General features: G+C 46.0%; 1 protein-coding gene across 3 annotated transcripts; it reads right to left on the bottom strand.

The window, feature by feature from the left end:
- Window positions 1-344: 344 nt before the first annotated feature.
- Window positions 345-7811, bottom strand: FICD (FIC domain protein adenylyltransferase). Of its 3 annotated transcripts, none has more exons than XM_083752083.1 (3): window positions 7710-7811; window positions 4078-4434; window positions 345-2572 (listed from the first exon to the last, which is right to left on the bottom strand). In XM_083752083.1, the coding sequence occupies exons 2-3, from the start codon at window positions 4382-4384 to the stop codon at window positions 1491-1493; spliced, it is 1389 nt and encodes a 462-aa protein (XP_083608209.1). In that variant the 5' UTR covers window positions 4385-4434; window positions 7710-7811; the 3' UTR covers window positions 345-1490. The 3 variants fall into 3 exon arrangements, with proteins under 3 accessions (XP_083608209.1, XP_083608211.1, XP_083608210.1); XM_083752085.1 differs by lacking the exon at window positions 7710-7811 and adding an exon at window positions 6609-6857; XM_083752084.1 differs by lacking the exon at window positions 7710-7811 and adding an exon at window positions 4634-4839.
- Between the last annotated feature and the right edge of the window lie 5289 nt (window positions 7812-13100).

Raw genomic sequence — 13100 nt, 5'->3', positions numbered from 1 at the left:
AGGCTCGTAAAGACAGAGCTCCTCCTACAACATACTATTTGATCAGCATATTCTCATCTAGGCAGTGCTTTAAAGGCACAGATGACCCCTGTAGGTTACTCTCCCTCTGGCACCTCAATGTACTTTGATTTCTTAAATTTGATCCATTCAATTCTAATACATTTATTTCATAGTGCTTTGTATGATCGCGTTTTTCAGTGGGAAGACTAGGACAGTAGATAGAGGAGCAGAGAATGAGGTGTGAGATGGAGAAAAGGGCAAGCGCTTTCAGACTCCACTCTTCTGCTGCTAATACTGCATGTATGTCTAAGTGCTGGGTATTAGCAATATCACTCATGTACAAATTTGTCTTTCGCAAATCGGGTGCAATGATTAGCGCCATTTCTTTATTGGCAAGTCAAGTGAATTTGTAAAGTGCTATCAAAAAGGGGTGATAACAGATCTGTTATCTGTTCAAATTTTCTTTAGATACTTTAAAAAATAGTAGATATATGCCAGGCCATGAAATCAACTCTGGACAAGTGAACAGTACCAAACCAGGGCTCTTACATACATGTACATGTATGTACACAGGGGGTCCAACTTTTGAAAAGCAAACCTTCCTTATCCCCCACGTCCCAAGTTTTCCTGCTGCATCATCAAGTTGTGTTTTCCAAACAGGCTCCAGCACTGGCAGAATTACTTGTGGTATCCTTTCAGTGCCCCAATCAAAATGTCTCACAGGAGTGTTGTATTCCCACCCGCCCCCTATTTTTGAAGGCGGGGAAGGCTAAATAGGCAAGCCTGTGTTATGAAGAAGGAACAACTTAGGTCCCACAGTTATGGGGTAAAAGGGAAATACATTGGGTTTCAGGTTTGGAATACAAACTGACACAAAAATGGGGTAAAGCAATATGCAGTCAAAAGCAGAGGTAGCTAACCTGTGGCTCTGCAGCACTGGATCAACCACAGCTCCCATCGTTCCTGGCCATGGGATGTCCTGGCTGGAGCTGATGGGAGTTGGAGTCTAACAACACCTAGAGACCACTGGTTAGAGACCCTGATCTGAAATGCAGCCTGGGGTAGATTCAGTCAAATGCAGCCCCCACTCCGCCACTGAATTTGGGCATCACCATGCCTTCAAGCCAAACTGAACTGCTTTGTTGGAAGGGACCCCTCAGCCAGAATGTCCTAGGCAAACAAACAAGTTTTTCTTGTCCAATGAGCGCTGGCTGAGAAGTCCCTTGAAGAGCAGTTTCCCCCAAACACAGTGATGCCAATTTGCAAAGATGTCCTTGGCTGAATCAGAGCCCTGCCTTGCTCCCCTCTTCATAATAAAGCCAGTGAAACTGAAAAATATATATATCTCGGGAATAATAAATATTGAAATATTCTCCCCCCCCCCCCCGATTTAACTTAAAACTTATTTAAATAGATGAAATGCTTAAAAGAAAGTGCCAGTAGTCATGTGTTTGATAATGCCAAGCGGGTTCCAACCCCTACAATGGCATTCATGTTCGGGTTTTGACGGGGATGGTCTGCTTGCAAACCGTGGTGCTGCCATGTGCTTCGGGCAACCCAACGGAATACTCAGTTGTGGCTATGAGCAGCATGTCCAAAGTGGTCTCGGTGCATTTGGCAATGAAACGGATGAAGGGCCTGACGTCGCCTTCGTTGGCCACTTCCAAGACGTGGTAGTACTCTGCCCGCTGTTCCTTGCGGATGGTGATGGGCGGGTAGCCCGCCTGCATGAGGATGAGGTTCATCAAGAGGCGGGAAGTCCTGCCGTTGCCGTCCACGAAGGGGTGGATGTAGACCAGTTTGTAATGGGCCAAGGCGGCAAATTCAACCGGGTGCAGGCTCATGGCGTCTTCGGAGTTGATCCACTGTACAAACTCGAGCACTTGCTTTTCGACGTCGCAAGGGTGCGGGGGGATGTGGTGCCCTACAAAGACCTGGGTAGTCCGAAACCTCCCAGCCTCTACTGGGTCCACGTAGCCAAGCACTCTCCTGTGAATCTCCAAGATGTCCGTGAGGGTCACAGACCCAATTCTGGACACCAGCGTGGTGTTGACGTACTTCATGGCAGCATGCATGCCGATGACCTCGTTCTGCTCCACCAGACTCTTGCCGGGAACGGCGTACCGCGTCTCGATGATGTGCCGTATTTCAGAAAGCGTCAAGGTGTTCCCTTCGATGGCCACCGTGTGGTAGATGTGGTGGTAGTAAGACTCCTCCATCACCCTGCGGAGAGCCGAGCTGCCTTTCGGGATGGACATGACCTTTTGGACTTTGCTGTCAATGATGCTGAAGTACCTCTGGTCAATCTCTTCAACGAGGGGCAATGTCCGGTCGCGATTGATCAGAGCCTTCTCGTTACGGGGGGAGATGGTCAGGGCTTTGGAATACAAGTAGTCAGCCTGAATTATGTCCTTTTCTTCTTCAGAGAAGAGGCCAAACTCGGTCAAGGCATCAACGTAATCGGGGTCCATCTTGAGGGCATGCAAGAAAAGCTTGTGGGCTTTTTCCCGTTTACCTTGCCTCTTCATCTCCAGCGCCTGGTTCAGGGCTGCTCTGGCTTCTAACCTGACCTCTGAAAAAAAGCAACCAGGGTTAGCATTGCAGAAAGGTGTGCTATGGAGCAGAGGTAGGGAACCCATGGCTCTTGCAGCTCCTATTTGCCTCCAGCTCCTATCAGTGCCAGCCAGAATGGCCAACAGTTAAGGAAGATGAGAGCTGTGATAAAGGAATTCCAGCCTGCTACATTACCCTCCTGGTTATTCAAAGACTCAGCTCTTTTTGTATGGAAGTATGGATGCTGGAACTGCTGTTCTTTATGTGATGTCTGATTCCTGGATTAATGCAAGAGCCCTCTTGTCTTAGCAGCTGATATACTCTCTTTCAACTCACTCCAACTTCCTTAAACTCTGTGGGGCGAAGTTGTATTTTGAAGTTGCACTATACTATTAACGCATAAGCTATTGCTTTTCAACTATCAAATGCAGGGATAGAAATATACCACAGAATATTACAAATAAACCATCTTGCTTGTGGGATTTGCACTGGCTGTCAATTTGCTTATGGGACAAGTTCAAGGTGCTGTTTTAAGTCGCTATATAGCTTGGGACCAGGTTACTTATCCCTTACACACCCAGTAGATCACTGTGAGAGTGTTTCTTCTGCAAGTTCCTAAGAACTCAGAAGCCCACTTCACAGGACCTTGAGTGCAGTGGCCCCTGATCTGTAGAACAGCATTCCTGTTGAGATATAACAGGCACCTGCTCCAGAAAGAGTTGAAAGGCATTTTTGTTCCAGCTGGATAAAGGGGTCTTTACCATGAATGTCCATTTGTTACCTTGAGTCTTATTTCAAATGCATTGTTTTTAAACTCTTCTTAATTATTTTATATATAAATCACCTTGAGATACAGTGGAACCTCGGTTTTCAAACGTAATCCATTCCAGAAGACCAACTTCCGAAACGTTCGAAAACCGAAAACTCAATACGGAAGCCTCAATACAATAGGGCAACTCAAAATGGAAGCCACGCAGCACATTCAGCTTCCGAAAATCATTCAAAAACTAGAGCAGTTACTTCTGGGTTTTCGGCGTTTGAAAGCCAAAATGCTCAACTATGGAGGCATTCGACTACTGAGGTTCCACTGTAGAGTTTAGTAGGTGATTAATAAAATAATTGTCATAATAATAATAATAAGTAGTAAGGTTAAAAAAAAAGGCAAAGGACCCCTGGATGGTTAGGTCCAGTCAAAGGTGCCTATGGGGTTGTGGTGCTTATTTTGCTTTCAGGCTAAGGGAGTCGGCGTTTGTCCACAGACAGCTTCCTGGGTCACGTGGCCAGCAGGACTAAACCGCTTCTGGCGCAACGGGACAGCATGACGGAAACCAGAGCGCATGGAAACACCGTTGACCTTCCTGCCACAGCGGTACCTATTTATCTACTTGCGCTGGTATGCTTTCGAACTGCTAGGTTGGCAGGAGCCGGGATAGAGCAACAGGAGCTCACCGTGTTGTGTGGACTTGAACTGCTATCAACATAGAGATTTATTGGAGCCATAAACTCCCCTTCCCCCTCCCATACCTTGGGAGGCTTTGGGCTTCAACACCAACAGCTGCAATCCACCTGAGGTCACACTGAGGTCCGTCGTCTGCCCTGTGTACGTGGTGATCCCTGTGTAGCCCAATCCCAGCTTGCTCTTCAGCAAGGACAAACTCTTGTAAAAGGCATGGTACTGGTCTTCCACGGACGTCAACGGAAGCAGCAACATGAGGAGTGCAGCCAGCAGGACCACCAGCACCGCCGCCCAGCGGACACGGAGCCACAGGGACACCCATTTCAGCTCCGGCTCTGCCACTGCCACCACAGCTGCCATCGATACAAGGTTCATCTGGCCTCAGGGAACGACAAGAGGCACATTCCTTCTCTTGCGGGCCTCACCTAGGAATGGAAATGGGTAAGTTGCCAAAGAAGCATCATGCGGGTGGCCCTCTTGCTACCCTCTTTCTCTCTGAACCCAAATACCATCCTTCAGCATGACTCTATTCATACCCCAAGATCATCCCCCAGACTTTTCCCTCAGAAAGAGGCTTAGAGGAAATAATAAAGGAAGAGGACCTTTTTGGTTGTGGGTCCTCACCTGTGGAACTCTCTCCAAAGTGAAGCTTGTCTGACACCAACACGGACCAGGTTAAAACATTTCTCCTCTCCCTGATATTTGACTGAATATGATCCTATTGTGTCATAGCTTCATTAGTGTTATTTTGAGTGATTGCTTGTTTTTCTCTCTGTTTTCTGCGGAGTCTGTGGTTGTTGCCATTTGTTTTGGTGTGGTTTTTTTTAAAAAAAATGTTTTTAAACCTGATTGTAAGTCACTTTGACACCAGCTAGGTTGATTCCTTCAAACTCTACAATTCTATGATTCTACAACCTGCTAGGCAAATTACAAATTAAAAGCAATTGCCACCTGTCTTGTCCAGCCATTCGAATACCCCTTTTCTCATTTTCCTAGGCTGTAGTGTCCGATGTTCATGGCACTTTTAGAGTACGCCTACCCATGTACAATAATGAGGTGGTAGAATGGATTGTACCACACCTGGGGTACTGTGTCCAGTTCTGAGCACCACAATATAAGAAGTATATTGACAAGCTGGAAAATCTGCAGAGGAGGGTGACCAAGATGGTCAAGGGCCTGGAAACCAAGCCTTATGAGGAACAGTTATTATTATTAATAATAATAATAGATAATAATAATACTAAATAATACTATACAGGGCCGGACTCAGGGCTGCTAACACCAGTAAAATTACAGTAAAAACATAATAGGAAAAAAACCCCAATTTAAAACACAGGTTAAAATGCAATTTAAAATGCAGCCTCATTTTAAAAGTAGCCCATAGATCAAAAACATAAGGGTCAGACTGAGTCCAAACCAAAGGCCTGACGGAACAGCTGTCTTGCAGGCCCTGCGGAAAGATGTCAAGTCCCGCAGGGCCCTAGTCCCTTGTGACAGAGCGTTCCACCAAGTTGGGGCCAGTACTGACAAGGCCCTGGCCCTAGCTGAGACCAATCTAACCACCTTGCGACCTCCAAAATGTTGTCATTTGCGGACCTTAAGGTCCTCCGCGGGGGATACCAGGAGAGACGGCCCCGTAGGTACGTGGGTCCTAGGCCGCGTAGGGCTTTAAAGGTCAAAACCAGCACCTTAAACCTGACCCTGCACTCCACTGGGAGCCAGTGCAGTTGGTAAAGCACTGGATGAATGTGATCCCGCGGCCTTGGGTACGCTTAGCCTGGAGAAGATGAGACTGAGAGGACATATGGTAGCCATCTTCAGGTATCTAAAGGTCTGTCACATGGAAGACGGGGCAAGCTTGTTTTCTCCTGCTCCGGAGGGTAAAACCCAAAACAATGGATTCAAGTTGGACTAGATGACCCCTGGGACCCCTTTCCAACTCTACAATTCTCAGTTGCAAACATCTAAGAATATACAGAACTTTATGATGATAAGAACTGTTCGACAGGGAAATAGACTCCCATAAGTCATGGTGGACTCTCCTTATTTGGAGATTTTTAAGCAGAGTGTGGATGGCCATCTGTCGTGGATGCTTTAGATGAGATTCCTGCATTGCAGGGGTTTGGACTAGTTGACTATGATTATCTGGCACAGAGCTCTTTAATAATAGTAATAATAATAATAATTTTTATTTATGCCCCGCCCTCCCCAGCCAAGGCCAGGCTCAGGGCAGCTAACAAGCAATAATAAAAACAAATTGAATGAATACAACTTAAAAACAAGATTAAAATACAACATTAAAATATTGAAATATTGAAATATTGAAATGCAGCCTCATCACAGGAGGAGAAAGGAAAAAGAGGGGGAGGGAATCTAGACAGGGGAGCATTTTAAAATGAACCAACCGAAGTGGTACAGTCCAGTCTACCACTTCAGGACTTTCATACCTAAACATGCAAAGCAGGTCTCAGCCTCTAGAGGCCGTCCAATGCCAGCTGTCCCTTCTTGTGACAGGTCAGCCTTAACTCAGCTCGGTGAGCAAACCCACATAAGTTGTACAGTTTACTTGCCCACCTGGACAGCATCTGAGTCTACTCACCTGGAAGCCATTCTGCTTCTCTGCAGGCAGGAAGTCTGGAGGCAAACCAGCCCAGCGGCCAATTTATAAAGTGTTCGGTTCAAAAAACAACAACACCAAACACATTTATCCATCCAACCAACCCTGAACATCAAGCTAGGGCAGAGTCACCAAGAACAACCCTCGATCTCTCTACTGCCACTACTGAATCATAGGACTTTTTCTTTTTCCTTTCTCCTCCTGTGATGAGGCTGAATTTTAATATTTTAATGTTTCAATATTTTAATGTTGTATTTTAATCTAGTTTTTAAGTTGTATTCAGCTTGTTTTTATTATTGCTTGTTAGCCACCCTGAGCCCGGCCTTGGCTGGGGAGGCAGGGTATAAATAAAAAATATTATTATTATTATTATTATTACTATTATTAAAGAGCTCTGTGCCAGATAATCATAGTCAACTAGGTATAAATAAAAATTATTATTATTAGAGTTGCAAGGGGTCCCGAGGGTCATCTAGCCCAACCCTCTCCAATGCAGGAACCGCAGCCGAAGCATCCATGAGAGATGGCCTGATCTCTCTCTTCTCTTCACCTCCAACCTTCCCCTTCCCCACTAATAACTTCACCCACCACTAGAGACACCCCCCCAAAAAATATATACAGCACTCTTCCCTCTTCTGACCTTCTCAACCAAGACCCAGCCTGGTACCCCCCCCCCCAAAAAAAAATCCTTCTCCCAGTTCTGCCCCCTTCCTAGCTTTCCCTCCAACACGCCCCACTTTACCTTCCCCCAAACGAATGGGGGACTCCCCCACCAGGGAGGCCCCCTCCCTCCTGCCTCCTCTGTGCCCCCTCCCTCTTCCCCTCAAACGAGGCGATTCGCCCCACATAACACCCTCTTTCCTTTCCTGACCCCCAAGTCTGCCCCACTTTCTCTCCCCCCGACACACAAACAGGGGCAGCCCCACTGTTCACCCCCATATTTTTTTACATAACTATTTTAACCCGCTTCCCCAAATCCCCTTCCCACATTTCGACCCCTTCCCCCTAAAACCCCAAATACTCTCCCCCCCCAAGCCCCCCTCTCCCCCAAGGCCCCCCCCCCGCACCCATCCCGCCTCCTACCTCCCTCCTGTCGCCCCTGGCGCATCGCTTCCTCTCCCTCCAATCCAACCTCCAGTTCCTCTACTTCGTCTCCGCCCATTGGAAGGCCGGGCCGTCCCTTACCCTCCTCCCTCCTCTCATATTGGTTCCTGCTCACGCCCCTCTCCCTCTGTCCCGCCTCCACCGACAAGGCCTTCAGTTCATCTGCTCTTCTTCCATTGGCTACCCCGCCCCGCCAATCTGTTTGTAAGTCCCCGCCAACCTTCCCTCCGCTGGAGAGGGCGGGCAAGGAGGGATGAGAAGCTCCGTGTTCGTGGACGGATGCGATTGGTCCAAGTCTCCGTCCGTCCAGAAAGCCGGGTTTGGCCAATGGAGAGGTTTCGAGGGCGGGGACAAGAAGCGCCCGGGGAAGATGGCGACCTGGTTGCCTGAGCAACGGGCGTGAGGCGTACGCGAGTGCGACGTCAGGCCCGGGCCGGTTAAAGGATCTCGCGTTTGGAAAAACAGACGGCAGCAAAAGCCTTTAATTTTTGTCTGCTCGATTTTAGTGGTGCCCTTTTCAAATACGAAAGCATTTTATATACTGTATATAAAAAATAAGCTGTAGCATTTAAGGAGTTGAAATCACGTGTTCTGAAGCTACACACATTTGCTTCCCCCCTTTTAATGTTTTTTTTTATTGTTAACAAAAACTGCAAACATTGGAAAAAGAAAGGAAACCTAGGGGTGGGTGGGAAATAACTATAAAACGTTACAGCCTGGAAAGACACAGTTCCAAAAGAATAATAATATATTAACTCATACATAATCTAATTTACAATTTTATTTCTTAAAAACACACAATATTTTTCACTTGCGAATTTCGTCCTTATGAAGAATAAATAAAGTCTTAAATGAGCTAGGCACTTAAAGCGCTGAATGACCACATGCCTCAATATTTGTTTGAGGAATAATACCATACAGAATCATAATTGTACAGTTGGAAGGGACACCGAGGGTCATCTAGTCCAACCCCCTGCCATGCAGGAATCTCCGCTAAAGCATCCAAGGCAGATTATTTTTTAATGGAGTGCTTTTTATTGTTAGCAGGCACTAGACTAGGAAATGCTATACCTAATAAAATCCTTGTTCTAATTTAAAGGTAAATGGGCCCTGACCATTAGGTCCAGTTGTGGCCAACTCTGGGGTTGCAGCGTTCATCTCGCTTTACTGGCCGAAGGAGCCGGCGTACAGCTTCCAGGTCATGTGGCCAGCATGACTAAGCCGCTTCTGGCGAACCAGAGCAGCGCACGGAAACGCCGTTTATTTTCCGTCGGAGCAGTACCTATTTATCTACTTGCACTTGGTGTGCTTTCGAACTGCTAGGTGGGCAGGAGCAGGGACCGAGCAACGGGAGATCACCCCGTCGCGGGGATTCGAACCGCCGACCTTCTGATCAGCAAGCCCTAGGCTCAGTGGTTTAGACCACAGCACCACACGCGTCCCATTTGTTTTAATTTAAAACCCTTTAAAATAAACACAAGGCTCCAAGCAGATTAAAAATACAAATTCTAGAGGGGTAGTTGGGGCAGGTGGGGTTTGCTCACCTGAGATGGTAGCCCGTTTAAGAGATGGTAAACTCCTAAACCACTGTTGTCTTGCAGGATATCTTTAGGAGAAGAAAAAGCTAAGGCGTAAACCACAGAGCCTAGGACTTGCTGATCAGAAGGTTGGCGGTTCGAATCCCCGTGACAGGGTGAGCTCCTGTTGCTTGGTCCCTGCTCCTGCCAACCTAGCAGTTCGAAAGCACGTCAAAGTGCAAGTAGATAAATAGGTACCACTCCGGCAGGAAGGTAAACGGTGTTTCCGTGTCCTGCTCTGGTTCGCCAGAAGTGGCTTAGTCATGCTGACCCGGAAGCTGTACGCCGGCTCCCTTGGCCAATAAAGCAAGATGAGTGCCGCAACCCCAGAGTCAGCCACGACTGGATCTAATGGTCAGGGGTCCCTTTACCTTTACCTTTAGACCCTACACAAATCCAGAGTGGAATCCCTAAGGCGGTTGGATGGTGCCTTGTACAGTGGTACCTCTGGTTACGTACTTAATTCGTTCCGGAGGTCCGTCCTTAACCTGAAACTGTTCTTAACCTGAAGCACCACTTTAGCTAATTGGCCTCCCGCCGCCGCCGCGCAATTTCTGTTCTCATCCTGAAGCAAAGTTCTTAACCCGAGGTACTATTTCTGGGTTAGTGGAGTCTGTAACCTGAAGCGTATGTAACCTGAAGCGTATGTAACCCGAGGTACCACTGTATGCCTCCTTCTAGCAACTCCTGCAGCCAAGCTGGTGCCAGATGTATTGCTCTGCTTTCCTTTGGACCACTATTAGCAAGGCCATGAGCAGGGTGTTGTCAGCTGGGGAGCCTGGGACCCCCATACACACTGCTCAGGCTTGTGCCCCGGGGGAGGTCACTTCAGTTTGACTTCATCCCTGGATGTGCCTTGTCTCTCGAGACAAACAGATGGCAACAACAGTTTGAGACAGGACATTGGCAGAACATCTGCCTTGATTGCAGAAGGTCCCACGTTCAGGCCCCCGTAGCATCTCTAGTGTAATAAACGAAAAAATCTGCCCTTATTCCCTTATGGGAGTCACAAGAGCCCTTATAGAGTCCTTTGTAGGTTCTCCATCAGTCGGAGAAAAGAACAGAGGCCAACCTGAGAATATTGAGAAGCAAAGCAGCTAGTAAGCCTGATCGTTATTGAACATAGCGTGGGTTATCAGCACCCGGGGCAAGGCAAGTAATTTGCGCCCCCTAACCCGTGGATTTGCGCCCCCTAACCCTAACCCCCAGATGTTGCGCCCGGTGCGGCCGGCCCCCCCTGCACCCCCCACGCTACACCACTGGTTGCCGTAACAAACACAGAGGCAGAGTTGGCACCTGGGTGTGCTGCAGAGACGGGTCCCTGGCTACCTATCTCTGTTATGTGACCTATTCAATTAACCACAACAATTCAGTAAGCTGGTGCCATGAGCTAAGGTGAAACGGAGGTCTGACGGTGCAGTCCTGTACATGTTTAGTCCAAAGTAAGAACATCAGGAGAGTCTTGCTGGATCAGACCCAAAGAGTAATCCCAAAGAGTAAGCATGGAGATATGCTTAAAAGAGCAAGGAAAATTCAAAAGAAAATTAAAAACTCAACTCACGATGTGGAAATTTTCTCTCTTTCTCCTGCCAATAGAGGGCAGCAAGTGATTTTGTTTCATGTTGAATTAGTTCATAAAAATCTATTCTTGACTTTGTCAGTTATGCATTCTGACATTGTAGTAATAATGAAAAATGAACTCTGAGAGAGAGGTGCCTTCTGTACATGATCAGAGCTGGAAGGGACCTCCAAGTCAGCTGCTCTGGGTAATCTCAGGGACAATTAAATCTAATTTGAATTTATTGACAAATGTATTTATTGCGACAAATCTCTCCTTCTGAATTAGTCATGATGCTTTAGTCATGATAGTAAAATGGAGCCTGAATGTGCAGGTGCAGTCTATCTCTCAGTATCAGATGCTGGGGAGGCTCAGTTACCATTATTATTATTATTATTATTAGCCTGTTTTAGGTATTTCCTCCATCTTTAGCACATGAGTGCTCTCAGGGCAGCTCAGTTTAAAAACAAAAATAAAATACAGGCAAACATAAAGCCACATAAAACCAAGAAAACAGTAGCAGCAAGTAAACAGTACACGTGAAAAGCATTTTGAGGCCTTAGTCATAGTACCATTGTATTCTGTCTTGGTCAGAGCACACCTGGAATACTGTGTCCAGTTTTGGGCATCACAGTTTAAGAAGGCTAATGACAAGCTGGAACGTGTGCAGAGGAGGGTGACCAAGATGATCATTGGGTTTAGAATCCAAGCCTTAGGAGGAACAGATGAGAGAGTTGTGTGTGTTTGAAGAAACTTAATATGAAAACTAATTGGCCAAATATTGGGAAATTTTAGAACAAGAAAGTGGTGAACTTAAATTACAAAGTTTTGAGAAAATAAAGTCCAAGGTACGAGATTGGCTCCATTATTTTCAAATAATGGAGGTTTATAAACAAGACAGGAAAATTGGTTTCCAGGTGGAAAAATCGAAATTAGAAACAGAATTGTTAGAACCCAATACTAAGAATTTATCAAGGATGTATAACTTGCTGCTGAAGTGGAGCACAATAGATGAGACAGTGAAATCAGCCATGATTAGATGGGCACAGGACATAGGTCATGACATTATGTTTGCTGACTGGGAGCAGTTATGGACCACAGATATTAAATTCATGGCATGTAATGCCTTAAGAGAAAACATTATGAAAATGATTTATAGGTGGTACATGACCCCAGTCAAGCTTGCGAAGATTTATCATCTGCCCAATAATAAATGTTGGAAATGTAAAGAGACTGAAGGCACCTTCTTCCACCTTTGGTGGACCTGCCCAAAGATTAAGGCCTTCTGGGAAATGATTTATAATGAGATTAAGAAAGTACTTAGATGCACCTTTCATAAAAAACCAGAGGCTTTTCTCTTGGGTATGGTCGGCCAATTGGTGCCGAGGAAGGACAAGAATTTTTTTTTGTATGCTACTACGGCAGCAAGGATCCTTCTAGCAAAGTATTGGAAGACACAAGAGCTACCCACGCTGGAGGAGTGGCAGGCGAAAGTGATTGACTTCATGGGACTGGCAGAAATGACCGGCAGAATCCGCGACCAAGAGAAAGAGACTGTGGAGGAAGATTGGAAGAAGTTTAAAATATATCTTAAGAACTGCTATAAAATTGAAGAGTGCTAAAATGTTAAGGGAAAGGAAGAGGTATAATTGCAGCGGCAAATTTTTTATGATTTAGGGTGAAATTGAAAAGGAGAACAAATTTAAAATTTAATTGATTAAAAGGGTTGCTGAATAATTGTAAAATAAGGATGCAAAAAGGGGAAGGTATGGGGAAGTCCGAGAAAAGAGGCTTATGAAAATGAGGTTACGAAAATATGATTTTATGTGTTTGTTTGTCTGTTGTTGTTGTTTTGTCTTTTAAAGATGGAAAATTTAATAAAAAAATTATAAAAAAAGAGAGAGTTGTGTGTGTTTAGCATGGAAAAGAGGAGACTGAGAGGAGATAGGAGAGCCATCTTCAAATATCTTAAGGGTTGTCTCATGGAAGATGGAGCAAGCTTGTTTTCTCCTGGTCTAGAGGTTTGGACTCGAACCAATGGCTTAAAGTTACGAGAAAGGAGATTCCGAGTAAACATCAGGAGGAACTTTCTGACATTAAGAGCTGTTCGGCCATGGAACAGACTCCCATGGGAGGTTGTGGACTCTCCTTCCTTGGATGAAAGGTTCAGGAAAGGTTGGATGGCCACTTGTCGTGTATGATCTAGTTGAGATTTGTGCGTGGCAGGGGGTTGGA

This window comes from Podarcis gaigeae (genome assembly GCF_964106915.1).
Source record: "Podarcis gaigeae genome assembly, chromosome: 8".
NCBI lineage: Eukaryota > Metazoa > Chordata > Lepidosauria > Squamata > Lacertidae > Podarcis > Podarcis gaigeae.
This window is presented reverse-complemented; position numbering and strand designations above follow the sequence as displayed.